This window comes from Gadus morhua, chromosome 6, assembly GCF_902167405.1.
Source record: "Gadus morhua chromosome 6, gadMor3.0, whole genome shotgun sequence".
NCBI lineage: Eukaryota > Metazoa > Chordata > Actinopteri > Gadiformes > Gadidae > Gadus > Gadus morhua.
The window spans coordinates 16,494,604-16,512,332 of record NC_044053.1 but is presented as its reverse complement, the minus strand read 5'-3'; the positions used below and the strand labels follow the sequence as shown (position 1 = coordinate 16,512,332).

The window sequence follows — 17,729 nt, the reverse complement described above, 5'->3', positions numbered from 1 at the left end:
GGTCTAAACGTTAGCCGCAACGCTCCAGATGAGGAGGGCTCAGAGTCCGCTCCCTGCCATGGTACACTGCCATACAAAAATGGGACTTTTTGTTCCTGTTTTCCGATCCTGGGAATTTATAGTGCAGCTGCCACAGATGTTCCCATAAAGAAAGCCCAAACACTGATGTCAAATGGTTTACATACTGCGTGAGATCTCACACACACTTGTTCTATTGCTGAACCGCAGTGGCCCTCGCTGGCTCCGTTCACAAGGAGGAGAGTGCAGCACGTTGGATTAGAAGGAGGCCTGTGACTATGCTCTACGATGGCTCTCCTATATTCTTGTCAACATCCCATCGTTGCTGTTAAATGACAATTGCCTGAATGTCCTAAATTGTTTACATTCAATCAAGCCTATTTGTTACATCCTCTATTGGCCTTTCATAGCACAGCCATTTTAAATTATGTGGTTGTAGGCTATCGATGCAAACTGATGGATAACGGTATAAGACCTGCATCCAATAAAAATACAGACTTTTTTATCGACCTTAATAATAATAATAAATTTTATTTGAGGGCGCCTTTCATAGCATTCAAGGTGACCTTACAGGGCAGTGTTTAAAAAACAAAATCAACAATCATAAAAAACACAAGAACAACATACATTAAAACAATTTACACAAGTGGGGTGAAATGGGTGGGAAACAATGAATTAGATTGAATATGTCAGTTTTGTCAGGTGGGAGGGTGTTAAGTTTAGTTCTATGACAGCTAGTTGAAATTGGCCTATAACAACTATAACAAATGTTTGATATTAAATGGTGAAACTGATGATAAGATAGGCCTTCGATAACACATGCAAGTTAAAATAATAATAATAATCAAAAAATCTATGTCTGTCTTTCTTTCTATCTGTATCAATCCGTCCTTCAATCCATCCTTCCATCCATTCAGCACTTTCTATTTAATCCTTATTCGGAAACGCAGAAAAACATACACGCAACCCATATACAAGATTATGTTATAGACGTTGAACACATCGCAGTTGGCGCCGATACTTGCGCTGTTGGGATTTCTTTAACGCGATGTAAAAAAATGCGAAAGTGCGGCTTTCAAAGGAAAAGTAAATAAACACGGGGCAGGGCATGCTCGGGCATCCTCACTCGAATCATGAACAAAGACACAACTCTAAACCACCAGCACGCAATACTTTTTTTAACCATCATGTTTGCAAGCTGTATCAAAATTGTAAACAATATAAATGTTTGTCTCTTGTGTCTAGACCCGGTTGTGACGTTAACCGAGTAAAAAAAGGCTACGTTAGCTAACTTAAGCTGTGAAACAGGAGTAGAAACACACGCAATGCACCGAGATGGACTCATCCTCTACCACAGACGCCAAAGGTTTGTTAGTAAAGTTAGAATGTATTGTACAATTATACATTGGTAATTAATGCCTCTATTAGCCTAATCTAATGTTAACGTTTCAGTCATTTGGCAAGAAGGTGACAGATGCATTGCACCGAACCCGAAGGATGGTTCCTTGCAAGAGGCAACAATCCAGAGTCTTCTCTCCTCCTCAACTCATAATCATGAAGATACCACGGTGTTGGTAAAGTTTATCAATCACAACATCCATGATGATGATGCTGATGCTGAAAAAGAAGTAACGATACCAGTCTCCAAGCTTCAACGAGCCGGCTCCGGTCAGATCTCCCATGAGAAGCCCCTGTTCCCCAGCCTGAATCCCCTTGGCACGGCTGTTCACTTAGTGCTCTCTCTGGGTGAGAAAGTCCCATACACCGTCAACAGGTACTTGAGGGACTACCAACGAGACGGCATCAAGTTCATTCATGAAAACGTGAACTTATCCAGAGGCTGCATCCTTGGGGATGACATGGGCTTAGGGAAAACAGTTCAGGTATAAACAGCAAAAAAGCCTATCTGGCCAATATTTGTTGCTATTTCTTTCAGCCGTATTTATGTACCTTTTGTGTTTTCTCATTGTGTTCTGGCACCGTTGCTGTTCATCATCATAGGTCATTGGCTTTCTTAGCGCTGTGCTTCACAAGACCGGAACCTGGGAGGACGTTGAGAACAACAAGCCTCGATTCCTCAGGACTCAGTCGTTTTCAGAGCAGAGGAGACCCAGCAAGGTAGGTCTGAAGAGAGGAATCAAACCAAAACCACAAAAGTTTTCATTGTATTAACATATATATATATATATATATATATATATATATATATATATATATATATATATATATATATATATATATATACACACACACCTCCTTTATGTATGTATGTATGTGTGTGTGTATACATACCGTATTTATTTTGTGAGTAGTAGGTAGGGCTGGAGGATGTAGCAACACTCATCTGACATGCACACAGTGCTAGAAATCAGTGAACAATGTCAAAGAATCTTTCTTATTCCATAACACTTAAACTGCTTATGAAATATGTTAATTTTCTGCTGCACAGCGGCATGTTGGAAAGTTTGAAAGGGCAACATTTGATTGTTCTGTATATCAGCACTTATAGTCTTATGATCCCAAACAACGAATGAAAATCAATATATTCAGTAATGTACTCATGGATCCAGTAATCCAGTAAATAACTCCAGTAGTAATCTAGTAGTAGTAGTAATGGATTTGATACATTTCTGCTCAAATTTGTAGTACTATGAAATTGAATTACATTGAATAACTTGTACTGGTGCGACCCCTAAATTATGTTCTTGTGACAAGACAAGGTCGGTACTCGTGTGTGCGTGTGTGTCTGTGTGTGCTAGGTGTTCTTGATTGTGGCCCCGCTGTCGGTGATGTACAACTGGAAGGAGGAGCTGGACACCTGGGGCCACTTCCAGTGCGTGGTGATCCACGGGCTGCGGAAGGAGGAGGAGCTGTCCCGCATCAGGGACGGGCGCTTTGAGGTCGCCCTCACCACCTACGAGACCCTTCGCCTCTGTCTGGATCAGTTCAATAGGTAGCCCTGACTAGCAAATCATGACTGTAAATAGATGCAGAATGTAAAAGTATTTGTAAAAAAAGTTATATTTTGTATGGCTACTTAACTGTTGAATCAAGAAAAACACTGAATGATTTTTTTATAAACTCAGTTTTGTTCTTTTGAAGCATACCGCATATGTTGGTGGGTATATTGAGGGCGAAAGGGACTCATTTTGGCTACATTTCATGTTTTGTAATTGAAACATTATTTTTTTTGTACTGCTTATTTGTTTCAGTATCGACTGGTCTGCTGTTATTGTGGATGAGGTACACAAATTAAAGAATCCTAAATCCCAGATAACACAGGCTATGAAGGAGCTCAAGTGCAAGGTAAGAGATCTATAAGATATTCTCCTGTTGGGTATGATTTGCGTTAATTGATTCCAAATTTGTGAGCTACTATTCTATGGGGTCAGAACAGTCTCATTAATAATGAATGCATAGAGAAGGATTCACAAATTAATTTTGTTTATGGATACATTTTACATTTATGCATACCCATATCCATTTGTGTGTGCATTGAAATGTATTTGTGAGAAGAGAGTAATTTATGTATAAATCACAAAATACATTTGTGAATCCTTCTCTGTGCATTCATTATTAATGACACTGTTCTGACCCCATACTATTCTGGGTAAGTTTATCAATAGTTGGCGCGCCATTCTACTGCGAGCATTGTATTGCAAATTTTAACAACATTCTGTTGTTCTGTTGTTTTTTATCATAGGTTAGAATTGGTCTGACTGGGACCATACTGCAAAACAACCTGGAGGAGTTCTGGTGTGTCATGGATTGGTATGTTTTTATATCCAACATTTTAACTTTCAGGATTTGCTTTGCTAACAGTGCGCATTTTTCATAAGAACTTTTGTATTTATTTCAGTCTTAAATCCTTTTTTATGGTATTTTTTTCAATCAACATTATTTATATTAGGAAACGCAAGGGGAAATAAACAACAGTGTCTTTTTGTCTATGGTTGTATTCATCATTGGTTTATTCGTCATTGTATTACATCTCAGGGCCATACCTGCATGTCTGGGAAGCCTTGGAAACTTCAAGAACCGGTACTCTGATCCGGTGGAGCAGGGCCAGAAGCACAGCGCAACCAAGCGCTCCCTGGCCACCGCCAGGAGGGCTGTCCGGGGGCTGGCCACCAGGGTCTCCCCCTGGTTCCTCAGGAGAACCAAGGCCCTCATCAAGGACCAGCTACCAAAGAAGGATGACCGGGTAGGGCAGTGCTTCCACTCCTCCCTATAAGCTTTAGATATTTAAAGGATTACATTTTTTTGGGCTGAACATGAACCCAAAAATTCAAGACAAAAAAGACCTGGATTTGACATTAAACAAAGGCAATATTGATGGCCTTAATATGATAGGCTGAATCATAGTTTCTCAGCAGGATGACCTACACTCTTTGAGTAGATATTTATTTGTTGAGGCAACTCATAATCACAGAAGTGAAAAACAAAAGAAGAATTTATCTTCTCGCCCACAGAAGACATAAGTCAGTGGGGAACAAATATATTCGTTGCTTGGTCCTTTTGTAGACAGTTTCAATGTGGTCTTTCAAGGATAACAGATGGTGTATCATTACATCCAAATATTTATATCAAAATCCTTGCTCGATATTTTCATTATGGATAACAATAGGAACTTAATGTGGGTCAGATGCTGAGCAAAATTCAATTTCCTCTGTGTTCTTTGTGATAATCTCAAGAGAATTATTATCACTCCCCTCGATCACTTTGTTCACGCCGTGTTGGTGCGGCCCAGCGATGCCGGAGTAAGTCCACAGAGCTGTTTCATCAGAACCCTTTAGAATATATTGATTTGGTGTATCTTGGCGGTCGCTAAACATTTTCAGAGCCAAGAATGGGGTCACAGGCCAAAACAGGTTGGGTGGGGGGTAGAGGCGCATTCCAACATCACAGTCTTCATAGCATGTTCCACAGTCTCTGTAGTGTTGTTCTTATGCAGCACAATCACAACAGTATAAGATTACCATGGGTGAGCTTCTCAAATCCCAGTTGAAGGAACTGTGTTGTTTTGTTCTAGGTGGTGTACTGCGCTCTGACAGACTTCCAGCGGTCGGTGTATCAGACTGTGCTGGACACTGAAGACGTCATGTTAATTCTGAGGTCTTCGGACAAATGTGACTGTCAAAGCGGTCGCACTCGGCGTAGCTGTTGCTATAAAGTAAGTAGCCGGCCGGGCGTTGCTATTGAGTCAAGGCGATGGCATGTTTTACATATGTGTATATATCATATGCATTTTCAAGCAGCATACATAGCTGACCGTTTGATGGCTTATGTGTTCCTTGCGTCGCAGACCAATTCTGCTGGTGTGGAAGTGAAGGTGCTGTACTTTAGCTACTTGACCATATTGAGGAAGGTCGCAAATCACGTTGCCCTGCTGCGGTCTACGGATGGAACCAGCAAGAAACAAGTATATATTTTTTGATGATAATAACTTTATTACTGTCATACTTCAATTATATTACAGTATTGTATCCTATTACTCACACTCGACATTTCTCAAACCATTACCACCTCTCAGAAAGATTTAGTGGGCGCCGTCTGCGAGAAGGTTTTCCAGAAGTTTCCGGACTTCCTGCGGAGATGCAAAGAAGAGGCGTTTGAGGCTATATCTGACCCCATGTACAGCGGGAAAATGAAGGTCTGAGGCATACTGAATGGCATGGCATGTCATTCCTTGTCAACAAGAGATTGTTCAGTCTCTAACGACTTGTCTCTTTTGCTGGCAGGTTCTGCAGAAGCTGTTGAGACATTACATGAAGAGGAGGGACAAAGTGCTTATTTTCTCTCTTTCCACAAAGGTAAAAGTAGTGTGTTGTCCAGTGTGTTGTGTCTTAACGTGTGTGTCTTTGAGTATGTGTTTGCACATCGCTGCAATGGATACTTTGCTAATTGAGGACATGGGGGTAAAACATGGGCCTACATGGAGATGTCTAGATGCCTGAAGGCCATCTTTCTTGAGATTTTTAGGACATTGTTATTTTTTATCATGTCCACTGGAATCCCTTCCTTACCATAGTCTTAAAGGCTGAACATAGTTGGTTCCATGTGCTACTTGTTTGCAGCAAAAAAGGTGCCGGATATATAAATTATTCAGGACAAACTAGATTATTACAAATATCTACACTTTTGATTTGAAATATGTCAGCAAGAAAGCTAGAGTGTATAGATTTGCAACAGCATCAAAACTGTCCCGGTGTACTTGAGAATGACTATTTTCTATTTAGAGAAGTTAAGAGAGAAGAGATTTAGCAGATGTTGCGGTTACCCTGAGCAGCTCATAGTGAATCCAGATACAGGTAGGGAGCAAGGATGCCTACGGGAAGGCCGGTTGCGCTTTGCAGATTAAACTGAGAACTAGGATCTGGGCTCTCGGTATGTGTTTGTGACTGTGTGTGGAACTCCTGCAGCTGCTGGATGTGCTGGTGAGCTACTGCATGGCGGAGGGGTTGGAGTACAACCGGCTGGACGGCAACACCAAGGCCAAAGACCGGGTCAAGATCGTCAAGGACTTCAACAGCAGCCCCCACACTAACCTCTGCCTGGTCTCCACCATGTAAGTCATTACAGCCATTACGTTGAATGAACTCGACCAAAAAATATTCTTTTTGGATAATAATAATCAATCAAGATCAGACAATGTGGTCTTGTTGTATCTTCTTTCATTTGTTTTTTGTAAATAATTGCTACTAAGCCTAAACAGCAGTGGCGAAGCTAGGCCTTAGCCCACCCTATCATTTCGTTCACAAATCTAATATTCTACCTTTTTTTTTTGTATGCTGTTTTGTCTGTCAAAAAGGCTTGCTAGTCTTTATCAGAAAATCCACGATTTCCAGCTGTGTTATAACATGACCAGCTAATAATAATAATAATCATTTTAAAACCTTGACATAATCTGTCAGATGACTATTAAATTACAGTTGACCACAAGGCGATTCTATCTATGCCTCCTCTTGAATTGCTTCATGTTTTAGTCGGCAGGGATTGTAATGCTGCGTAGCTTGATAAGCATGATAAGGTGCAAGGAGCAGAAAAAGTTGACATGGGTGCTAATTTTCAGTTGAAAAAAAACGCTGGCATTATTTTATCAGCTGAGGGCAAATTCATTGCCATAACAACGTCAACTAATCAACAAGTACAACATGTTCTAATACTATGAGACTCATAGCGAGCAGGACTGTGTCTTATTTATTTATTTAAATAAGTTACTTATTTTATTTTAAATAAACATAATACCAAGGGTCAGAAGTTTTCCAAGAATTTTGATCGTACAAAGTCATGACAGAGGGTCTTGGTGTCTTTATTCATGCTTGAAAGATGAACTTTTTTTTTTTTTTTTTGAAAGGGAATAAGCTGATAAAGCTGACAAGTGAACAATGTTTACTGTTTAAAAGTATTTTTAATTAAATGCAAACCCCAGTGAATCATATGCTCTTGTTTCTCTGTTTTGAGATTCACATAGACTTAGCAGTCTTGTTTAAATGTTACAAATTTAGTTAATAAACTGAACTTGGAAATTGTATTAAGTTGTTTCAGATGTTATCTCCGCCAATTTTATTAATCTAAATAAATAAATATTAGCAGGTCTCAATAGTAGGCTATTTAATTTCAGGGAGGGCGTGAAAAAATATCTGTCTCCTAGGGTGGGAATGACAGAAAATAATTGAGAGCCACTGGTGTAGAACATGTTGTATTTGTTGATTAGGTCACGTTGTTATGGCAATGAAAACGCCCACAGCTGATAAAATAATGCCAGCGGTTTTGTTTTAACTGAAAATTAGCCCCCTTTTTTTTTTGCATCAGAACAAGATTTTTTTGCATCAGAAGTTTTATAAAAATGTATGGGTCCCTGAAAGTGAGACAACGTAGTTTATTGCTCCCGAAATAGTGGTATGTTTCTCATATTATTAATCTCGTACATGTTGTACCAATGTGTTTCCGTAACTGTGTAAATTAAAAAAAAGGGGGAAATATGGTCATTTTTGAGTGAAACTTACACAAAGGAAAATTAATATACCTCAAATTTGTTATAACAGTTAACATCCATTGATTAGTCCTTCATCCAAATAGTATTTTTTCCTTTCATCACTTTAGTGATTCAGAACTGCATTATTTAGCTGACACTGACAGCTTTTGGCTTAGACATACAACAGCATAGTAACTAATAAAATAAAGGTTGTGGAATAAAAAAATCTTGGACAGCACTTTATATACTTCATATACCCCTGTGGCTTCCTCGGGTTGAGCCCCCCCAAAAGTCAGAACCTAGAATCGTCCCTGCTAAACAGTTTAACATGTGTTACTCACTTTCTCTCAGGGCGGGTGGCCTTGGCCTGAATTTTGTGGGAGCCAATGTGGTGGTGCTGTTTGACCCCACCTGGAACCCAGCCAATGACCTGCAAGCTATCGATCGGTACGATGCCCACTACCACCAACCCCAACCCCAAGATCAAATTAGTTAACTAGCAAAGCAATTACAATGTTACTTTGTCAAATAACAGACATCACATTGATTACAGCTAGTGTAGCAGCATTCACATCTCTGTCTTCTATGTCCATTGTGGAAACAATTACAATTAGCAATATGAAAAACTTAAATGAATATAATAATTAATCTATATAAATAAATAATATTCAATCAGTTAATTTTTTCTTTCTTTCTTTATTTATATATTATTATTATTATTTATTTTTTCAGAAATACAAAATCTAAATCGCAGAGATATATTTGAGACATGCATTTCATACAAAAAGATGTCCTACTTTTTGAACTACTTGTCTTGAGTGAATCTAATTTAGTTTGTTTCTTCTACTCAAAGTGCCTATCGTATTGGCCAGTGGAGGGATGTCACTGTGCTACGGCTGATCTCATTGGGTACTGTGGAGGAGATCATCTACCTCCGACAGGTTTACAAACAGGTACCTGTGATCCACGTTAAACCATGCTTTTCATATTTAAATTATTTTGTGTGTGAGTATGTGTGTCCCTTGAGGTTGCGTGTAACAGAATATGTTTCCTCATTACGGTGTGTGACCAGCTGTTACAATCTCCTTGTTGGAGCCATTGATTTTTCTTGCAATGGCTTTCGCAGCAGAGGCATAGTATATGTGGTACATTTTCCCCAAGAATGTGAATTAAGACTAATCCAGTTTGGGCAACTGCAACCCATAACACTTACCAAAATAGCACATGAATATCATCTATGTATTGCATTATATTGCTCCCATTATCCAAATGAGCTTTGTGCATTAACATTTGATGTGCTCCTAATGAATGATTGTTTCTTAGAAAATGTAAAAAACACCTGTAGCTGAAAGCGCCATTATATATATATGTATGTGTATCCATAAAAAAATTAGAGCCTCCTTTGCAAATTATGAAATAGATAAATGTGTTTAAAGTCCTCTCCTGTAAGATTCAGCCCCTCCCTTGGAGTAGACTTCCATTAAGTGCAGATATTCATTGAAAGTGTTTGGTCCAAACTCAATGGCTGTGCTACTGTGTGACGCGAAGAAGCACAGCCGGCCGCGTGGGAGCGGTTTTGAGAGTGTCTGTAGTAAGATTCTTGTAAACAAAAGGAGAGGCAGGATTCAAATTGTACAATGTTATTTTATTGATGACATGAAAGAAATCAATTCCACTCTTATCGATCAGGACTGGCTAGAGATATGTCAGTTAATTTTTTTACGAGCTAGTCGAAATGTTCCACATTTCAACGTGAATTGATATATATATCCGTATATGTGTAATTCAGTATTTTGTGACATTCATCCCTTCGGCCTCCCAGCAACTGCAGAGCACGGTGGTGGACCGGGAGAGTGCGCGGCGGTACTTTGAGGCGGTGCAGGGCACGGACGGCCATCAGGGGGAGCTCTTCGGGACCAAGAACCTCTTCAGGCTGCAGACCCAGGGGACCTGCCTGACCCGCCAGCTGCTGGAGGTCTCATACTGCTGGTCTGCGTTAACGTAGCGCTTTTCATTAGCCCCTGAAAGCGCTTCATACACGCATTCATAAACGCATTCATACACATCGATACACTGACAACTAAATGTAACTAATATATCTAATTCAATGCAAGTCTAGCCAACAGCTTGTGCATAGGTGGTCATACCTTAGCATGCCTGTCCTTACTGTACTATCAGTTGTCTACCACCCGCCCTGATAACAAACACCGTTGTTGTTGTTCCTCTCTCCCATAGCGGGAGGGTCGCGTGGAGGCCGGTGTGGTCACAGCCAGCACGCACGCGGGCGGGGCCGACGGCGGTGAAGAGGCGGGCGGCGAGGAGGAGACAGGCGTGAGTAATATCCAAATGTTCCCAGGGAACCAGAAACTCTGGGGCTGGCGCTCACCCCCCACGTCCCCAGCGGCCCATATGACCCCGCGGCCCCTCCCAACCACAACCACCACCCCCGGCTCCCTTCCCATGTGAAAGAGGAGACACCTCACACATGGTTCCCCCTGTCAGTCGACCAAGCTGCACCCTGCATAAGTCATCTATCTGCCTTAAACTGATAGAAAAACAGTTTCTTCTATTCCCATCTGTCGTTCTCCGCTTTATTCTCTTTGCACACTTCCAACGTTTTGTATACCTTTTATTTCTGCTTCTGTCCCTCCGTCTCTCCCTCTTGTCTCTCTGTCCCTCCCCCCTCTGGTGTCTCTCCCAGATGCAGTGCAGGACAGCTGGCTGTAATTACCCAGTGTCCTAATGGAGGGAGCAGGCGGACCACACAGCAGGAGCCTATCTTCTGCTGTCGGCCTATTTATTGACACGGCGACGGGCCTTAACGTCCTGCGACGGTTCCCAGCCAACGCTCCGGTTCTGCTCGGCACGCAGGCTCCTTCGCAGGCCTTGCTTGACTTGACTGCAACTACTGGCAATTAACAACGATAGAGTGCCCACGTGCACGCACGGCGCGCACACACAAAGACACATGCATACACACAGGCACACGTACGCGTCGATATCCATGCATGCATCCAGACATATGAATATACACACATCAACACGCGCACATTCCACACGTACGCATGCACGCTCACACACACACACACATCCATACGCACAGATGCACCAACACATAGGCTTTCCTGTACACATTGGGCCCAGTAGTTGTACTGATTAAAGGGTTGAAAATACAGACATGCACATGGACATGACGAGAGTGGGAAAGGCTCATCTAGTGGGAGGATACCGTGGGAGTGCTAGATATCACTTTTATGGTCCCTCTGAAACCTAATGAATATGTAGCATCGGACTGAGATGATTTTTAAAGGGGCAGTACGCCCAAAACCGTCTGTTTTAGTTTTAAACGTGGTAATATGCCTTACATGAATTTCAACATGATGTCGAGATGTCCCTGAGTAACCAAACTAATTGTTCCAGAGGAGCTGGTTGTTACCTTGCATGGTTGACCCCGCCGTCGGTGTATGAAGGGGTGAATGTCAGGCACTATTGGAAAAGCGCTTTAAGTGGCAACTGGTTATAAATGCGCCATATAATTGCAGTCCATTTACCATTTAGAGAAAAATTCCTATATTTTATCAAGTCCACAGTTTGTGAACGTCCCAATCTGCTCAGAAACGCCCTTTGAGTTATTTTGGTAAAATAACAAAGTGCCTTTTCGGAGGCACTCTGTCGCCACGATAAAGGGACACCGTGACACAGACGGAGTCTGTGCAGCAGTTGATGTTAATGGCCGTGCTTGAGAAAGGGATTAGTGTAGTATAATGTCACATGGATTTAAAATTGCATGTTATAACGCTAATACACAAAGACGATATAAAGAAAGTATCACAAAGTTGACGCGTCGTAACCATTGGGACAGCACGCAAAAACCAACCTAACGAACGAATATCTGGATATTCAGGCTCGGCCCTAATGACATCCAGTCAACACTACGTTAATTGGAAGATCTACAGTGCTAGTTGACAAAGTTGTGCTTGTGTGTCATCTACATAAGTGGATCCAAAACAATATGAAGATATTGACAATATGAAACAATATGAAGAGGTTTATTTTATATTCACTATGTTTATTTCTCACTGTAGGAATCTGGGAAACCCGCGCCCGCTGATGCCTCCAAACAAAACAGCCCACCGGGCGAAGGGTCCAACACCCCCTCCTCCAGGGGGGTGTTGGACTTTAGCAGCGGCAGCGAAGAGGACGACGTCGGAGGCAACATCAGGAGGAGGAAGGGCGCGGAGCTCCGCGGGGAAGACGGGAACAACGCCAACACCGCCTCCTCCCGACCCAACCTCCTCCACTGCGGCTTCTCCCGGCTGCTGACGGGGGGGGCGCAGATGGCGTCCTCCGGGGTGGAGGACAGCAGTCTGAGTGAGGGGGAGTCGGGTGGTGGTGGTGGAGGTGGTGTTGAGGAGCGATCCACCAAGAAGAAGCAGAAAGAGGTGGAGGAGGGGTGCACCTCCCAGGGGTCCTCATCTGGTACCCCTGGGAACGGCGTCTCCGTCAAAGGTGGGGTCCTCCCCGACACCTCAGGTGGGTCCGGGGGAGAGGGCCGCCTCAGAAGGTGGACGAGCGCAAAAAGGGCAGAGGGGATGAGGAGGACGGGATCGGACGAGGCCCGAGCAGCCCCCCGAGGGAGGCACGGGACGTCAGACACCGACGAATCTGACGACCTGGGCGAGGCGGTGAGAGGCGGAGAGAGAGGCGGAGCCAACCGTACCAACAGGAAGAAACCCGCCGTCAGGGCCCGGTCCAAACACACAGAGCACATCGAGACGTTCACCTCGTCTGAAGAGGAACACACGCCTGTCAAGAAGGGGAGATCGGCGAGAGCAGACGGGTCCAGAGCGCTGACCGATGGAGGCAAAACACCAAAAATGGCGGACACTTTAAGGCCGCACGGCTCGAAAAGCGTCTCGTTCACCTCGCTGAAACCGCAGACGCACAGAGATGGCACAATTGACACCGTTCTAGGTAAACCTGGGGTTTGTATCATCTTGTTTATCGTGCGTGATGCGATGTTCTTGAGGCATCGCCGACTGTGTTTCGAAACTGACCTGATGGGGTTTTTTTTGAAGGTGGAGTCAGTGAGGTGCTGTACACCCATTCTAACCAGCGAGTGGTGGGCGGGAGCAAGGCCGAGGAGCGAATCAGCCGGGCCGCCGTACGGGACGTGTTTGACCGGCGGATGTATTCGCAGTTCCCAGCTAATCATCTTGTAGGCACCCAGGAGGTACACAAGCAGTTTCTGACATTGCTGAACTTGTGTTTTATATTGACATGGATGAGATAATAATAGCTTTTTGGCCTTTACATTTTTTTATGATTCAAATTTAACTATAAAATGTGTGACTCGTATTGCTTGAATTGATTTAAAATGTTGAAAGATGGCGAAAAGTACCTTCAGGCCTTACACCATGCGTGTCACTTAGTCAGTTATTAATTATGAACTAGTTATTAACAAGCATTGTAAAATTGTTTTCAGCCCAAAAAGGAAAAGATTCCTACGTTGTTTATTTATCAATGACCCCAAACGATGTGGATTTAATAACACGGTGACTCACACACCAACACGACGTGCGGTCCGCTGTGGTTTCCGTGGTTCCAGAGCGAGTCGTCAGAGGGCCCTCCGGCCTCGGCAGCAGCCAGAGAGGAGGGTGAGAGGAGCCGGGCGGGGGCAAGCGGACTCAGGGCGCAGCACCCAGTCACCTCCGATCGCCAGGCTGTCCACCACGGCCGGGAGGACACCTTCATCCTGGGGCAGACGCCGCAAGCCATACGCAGGTATGAGGAGGAGGGAGGAGGAGAGAGAGGGAGGAGGAGGGAGAGGGAGGAGGAGGAAGAGGGAGAGGGAGGAGGAGGAGGAGAGGGAGGAGGAAGAGGAGGAGGAAGAGGAGGAGGAGGAGGGAGAGGGAGGAGGAGGAGGGAGGAGGAGGAAGAGGGAGGAGGAGGAGGAGAGGGAGGAGGAAGAGGAGGTGGAAGAGGAGGAGGAGGAGGGAGAGGGAGGAGGAGAGGGAGGAGGTGGAGGGAGAGGGAGGAGGAGGGAGAGGGGAAGTGTGGGATGGAAATAGAAAAAAGGAGTGAATTAGAGGGAGGGGATTATGGTGAGCTAGTTTCTAATTTGAAAAGGTTGAGAGGGGAGTGCAACAACGTAAAGGACCAGGAGAATACGGAAAATGCATCAAATACCATACTATATCATAATAATGCATTGGAACAGACGGCATATCTTGGAAAGATTCAACAAGTGGTTCAATGATAGTAGATGAAAAAGGTTGAAGAAGGTAGGGAGTTGTGTTAAGGTAGCGATACATTCCTGACAATGAAGGGTTAAGTTGGCCAATGCTAAGCGCGGCTACAAGCGGCCCCAGATGGGTATTGGGTAATGCTGAACCTTGTTTGTGTCCTCTGTCTGTAAATGGGCTTGTCTGCTGTGTTTCCGTGGAAGTGCGTTTTATGTTGTTGTTGTTATTGTGTATGTCTGTTTGAGAGAACAAGACCACCTCAGAGCCCCCCCCACACACTCCCCCCATACTTCCCAGCATCGTGTTCCCATCCCATATCCCTGTTGGGTTCACATCCCACCCGTCCAGTTTTCCCCCTCTGCACAACCACAACTCTCCTGAGATTCCCCCGGAGGACACACACACACACACACACACACACACACACACACACACACACACACACACACACACACACACACACACACACACACACACACACACACACACACACACACACACACACTTTCTCAAACACACACACACTTACTCACACATTCACACATTCACACTCTCACATACACACACACACACACACACACACACACACACACACACACACTCTCTACCACACGTTGTAACGTGCAGTGAACCACAGAGGGAAAGGCCACACAGATGCACACTACTCAGACAAACTGATTTATCGCCTGGCATGTTCACGTACCTGCCTTAACACATGCAATGCTCAAGCACATTTGATTTAATTTCACTGACACATTTACATTTAATGGGCAAGTGCTGACAAATTAGAGTTTAGTGCATTAGACGCTGGTGGTGTCTTTACAGTCCATCCAGTCTGTAGCCTGAAGGGAATCCTATTTGTTATGACTTGTCAGTATGTTGGGAAGTTAGGATTTGTGTGCCTGTAGGTGATAGTTTTGATTAATTGCCTTCGTTTAGAATTATTTCTATAGTGTGATATACATCATGTACTTTTTTCAATAAAATCCTGTAAATGTTGGCACCAAAATCAACAAGCCCCCACAACAGCTGCCTGACCTCCGTGGGCATTAGAAGTATCCTCTGCCCTGGTGTACGGTGAGGCCATCCAGACACTGGTTGGCCGGGAGACTCACAAAGACCATACGTCGTAGCATTAAGACTGTCTGGATGCTGACTGTCATCTCTGAATGACTAGTTAGCACCTCATCTGGGTTAAGGTATCCAAAAAGAGGCTTATCATCATCATCATCCTCATTATCAGCCTTTGTGTTTTTGTTTGTGTGCGCTTGTGTGTGTGTTTCTCCACTGTAGTCATAGTAGATATAGTTCTACTATGATATTTGGAATGAAAGGTATATTATGGATTCTCTGGGTGTCCCTCAGGGTGCGTTTTGTGTGCCCATGTATTTTGCGCTCTCTTCTACTTCAGTGTTTTCTATGTTTCTGCTACAGGCAGCAGCTGGACCAGATGGCGTCCGAACTGGGCATGTCTTCAGTCCGTGCCTTTGCGGAGGACGTCCTGAGCAGCAGCTCGGGTCAGAGACTAGCCTGGCTCAGACGGTACTACTCGTCCCTGGACCGTCCAGACCTGGCCGACATGGTCGCCAACTGGTTCCCCGAGCCCTCCGTGGGCCAGTCCACCTCCGTAGTGCGGCCCCCAAGCTCTCCCGCCCCTAAACCCAAATGCAGAAGGAAAGTCTCTCCTCAGAAGGCTAGAGGGGACTCTAAAGCCAGAGAAACGCCTCTTTTAACACCTCAGAAATCCCCCAGAATCCCTCAGGGGAGGGTCGCTGTTGGGGGCCGTGACATCGCCAGAGGCCGTAAGAGGACACATAGGGCGAGTGTTTCCAGCAGCGCCGCCTCCAGAGCTGCAGGGGTTCCTTGCTCGGACCCGGCCGGCAGCAGCAGTCTGGAGCCCTGTGGGGAGGCCGCTGCCCTGGACCCAGCAGCCTCCGGTGCTGCGGTGGGCCGGACGGACAGGGCATGCCCCCCGTCCCCCCACAGAGAGGCCCCTTCCCCCTCGGACCCCCGTTCCATCCTCACGGAGCTCATCGGAGACACGTCGATCCTGGACGACCTTTTCAGACCCACCTCAGCCAGAGGGGCGCCGCAGAGGCGGTTGGCGGCGGCAAGCCCCTCTCAGACCCCCCGACCCTGCCTTCATGCCGACGGCAGCGATCCCGCCACGCAAGCCCGCTCAGCCCCTCCTCCTCCGCCGCGTCACACGGCAGGCCGCAGAGACTTCTGGGACATTTTGAACGAAGGCAGCGAGGAGAGCCTGGAGCGGCTGACGGACCTGTCGGTGCTGGAGAGGGTGCGTGGGAGGACGGCCCGCCCGGACCTGGGCGCGTCTGGGGAAGGAGGGGGCTCCGCACTATGGAAGACTAATGACAAGTTTCTGTGGAAGAAATAGCAGGGTGGAGGGTGACGGTGCTACAGTGGGATTCAATTTAAAGAAGAATTGTGAAGCCAGGGATTATGTTGCTTTCTCTTTCTTACTTTTTAGGTTTTTATATTTCATGATAAAGAAAACATGTGTTTTCCTCCCTGTTTTATTATAATATCTAGCTTTGTTTTTAGTATATTTTAATGACATGCAAAACATGCCGTAGGTATTTATGCAAAGTAAGCTGTAAAAAAAATCGGTTCAAAAACTTCAATAAACAGAATTTGCAGACCTCAAAATGTTGTGACTTTTCTTCTACAATTTCAATCATATGATAACATAATGGAGTAAACACTACTGAGCCAACACATGCTAAACATTATTTACTGAGCATTGATTCACTTTAAAACAAATTAACCAAAACTGTAAACCGAACAGTAAAGATCTGAGGTATTAATCGCATGAATTGAGCCAAACTAAGCAGACGACGGATTTGTTTCCTTGCATGCACAGGTGGCTATATTTGTGTTATAATGTTGGAAATGTCCATGAGGAATTATAAGATATTCCCTGTTAAGTGTCCCTCTGATGCTCCACTTCACTTTTGATCTGAGCTGAACGTAGCCCTCACTAGATAACATGAACTTACTGTCGCAACACGTTGGTGGTCTCAAAAAGGGATCACTTTAGTTGTCAGCCCTGTCAGGCGGGATCTCTCTCTCTTTCTCTCTCTCTCTCTCTCTCCCTCTCTCTCTCTCTCTCTCTCTCTCTCTCTCTCTCTCTCTCTCTCTCTCTCTCTTTCTCTCTGTCTCTCCATGCTTCCCCGCTGTCTCTCGCCCGCTCGGAGGCTCTGCTCCGTGATGACAGGCTTTGTAATACGATAGTCTGTGGTTTGGCCTCGGCTAATGCTTTTGAATGCTCTTAAGAGCGGCTGTGGCATTTCGTGTAATAACAATAAGCGATAGCCTGCCTTCAATGTAGTCTAGGCGGGGGAAGTCAAGCTGTTATCTTTCAGCCAATCCCCTCCTCTCAAAACACTGCGTCTCCTGACGGGTCCCACCATTGACATTTGCCCGAGTGTTTTCCCTGCATATCATCGACACTCAACGCTCCTCGCTCC

General features: G+C 44.7%; 1 protein-coding gene across 3 annotated transcripts; it reads left to right on the top strand.

Annotated features, from left to right (window-relative positions):
• Positions 1 to 896: 896 nt before the first annotated feature.
• On the top strand, positions 897 to 16,908 carry ercc6l2 (excision repair cross-complementation group 6-like 2). Of its 3 annotated transcripts, XM_030359173.1 has the most exons (20): positions 1,069 to 1,384; positions 1,471 to 1,901; positions 2,020 to 2,136; positions 2,778 to 2,971; positions 3,231 to 3,324; positions 3,722 to 3,789; positions 4,015 to 4,222; positions 5,051 to 5,191; positions 5,324 to 5,440; positions 5,552 to 5,671; positions 5,760 to 5,831; positions 6,441 to 6,586; positions 8,348 to 8,443; positions 8,850 to 8,949; positions 9,819 to 9,971; positions 10,232 to 10,327; positions 12,082 to 12,970; positions 13,075 to 13,229; positions 13,605 to 13,780; positions 15,676 to 16,908. In XM_030359173.1, exons 1-20 carry the CDS (start codon positions 1,354 to 1,356, stop codon positions 16,634 to 16,636), a joined length of 4,365 nt encoding a protein of 1,454 aa, XP_030215033.1. In that variant the 5' UTR covers positions 1,069 to 1,353; the 3' UTR covers positions 16,637 to 16,908. The 3 variants fall into 3 exon arrangements, with proteins under 3 accessions (XP_030215035.1, XP_030215034.1, XP_030215033.1); XM_030359175.1 differs by lacking the exons at positions 13,075 to 13,229; positions 13,605 to 13,780; positions 15,676 to 16,908 and having other exon boundaries at positions 897 to 1,384; positions 10,704 to 12,320; XM_030359174.1 differs by lacking the exons at positions 13,075 to 13,229; positions 13,605 to 13,780; positions 15,676 to 16,908 and having other exon boundaries at positions 897 to 1,384; positions 10,698 to 12,320.
• Positions 16,909 to 17,729: the final 821 nt, after the last annotated feature.

What these genes read in the sequence shown, in the direction of transcription:
- ercc6l2 (XM_030359173.1), top strand. Translation starts at nt 1,354, where the DNA reads ATGGACTCATCCTCTACCACAGACGCCAAAG. An exon ending in GCGGCGAGGAGGAGACAGGC is followed by an intron (nt 10,328 to 12,081) that starts GTGAGTAATATC and finishes TTCTCACTGTAG; the next exon opens with GAATCTGGGAAACCCGCGCC. An exon ending in ACGCCGCAAGCCATACGCAG is followed by an intron (nt 13,781 to 15,675) that starts GTATGAGGAGGA and finishes TTTCTGCTACAG; the next exon opens with GCAGCAGCTGGACCAGATGG.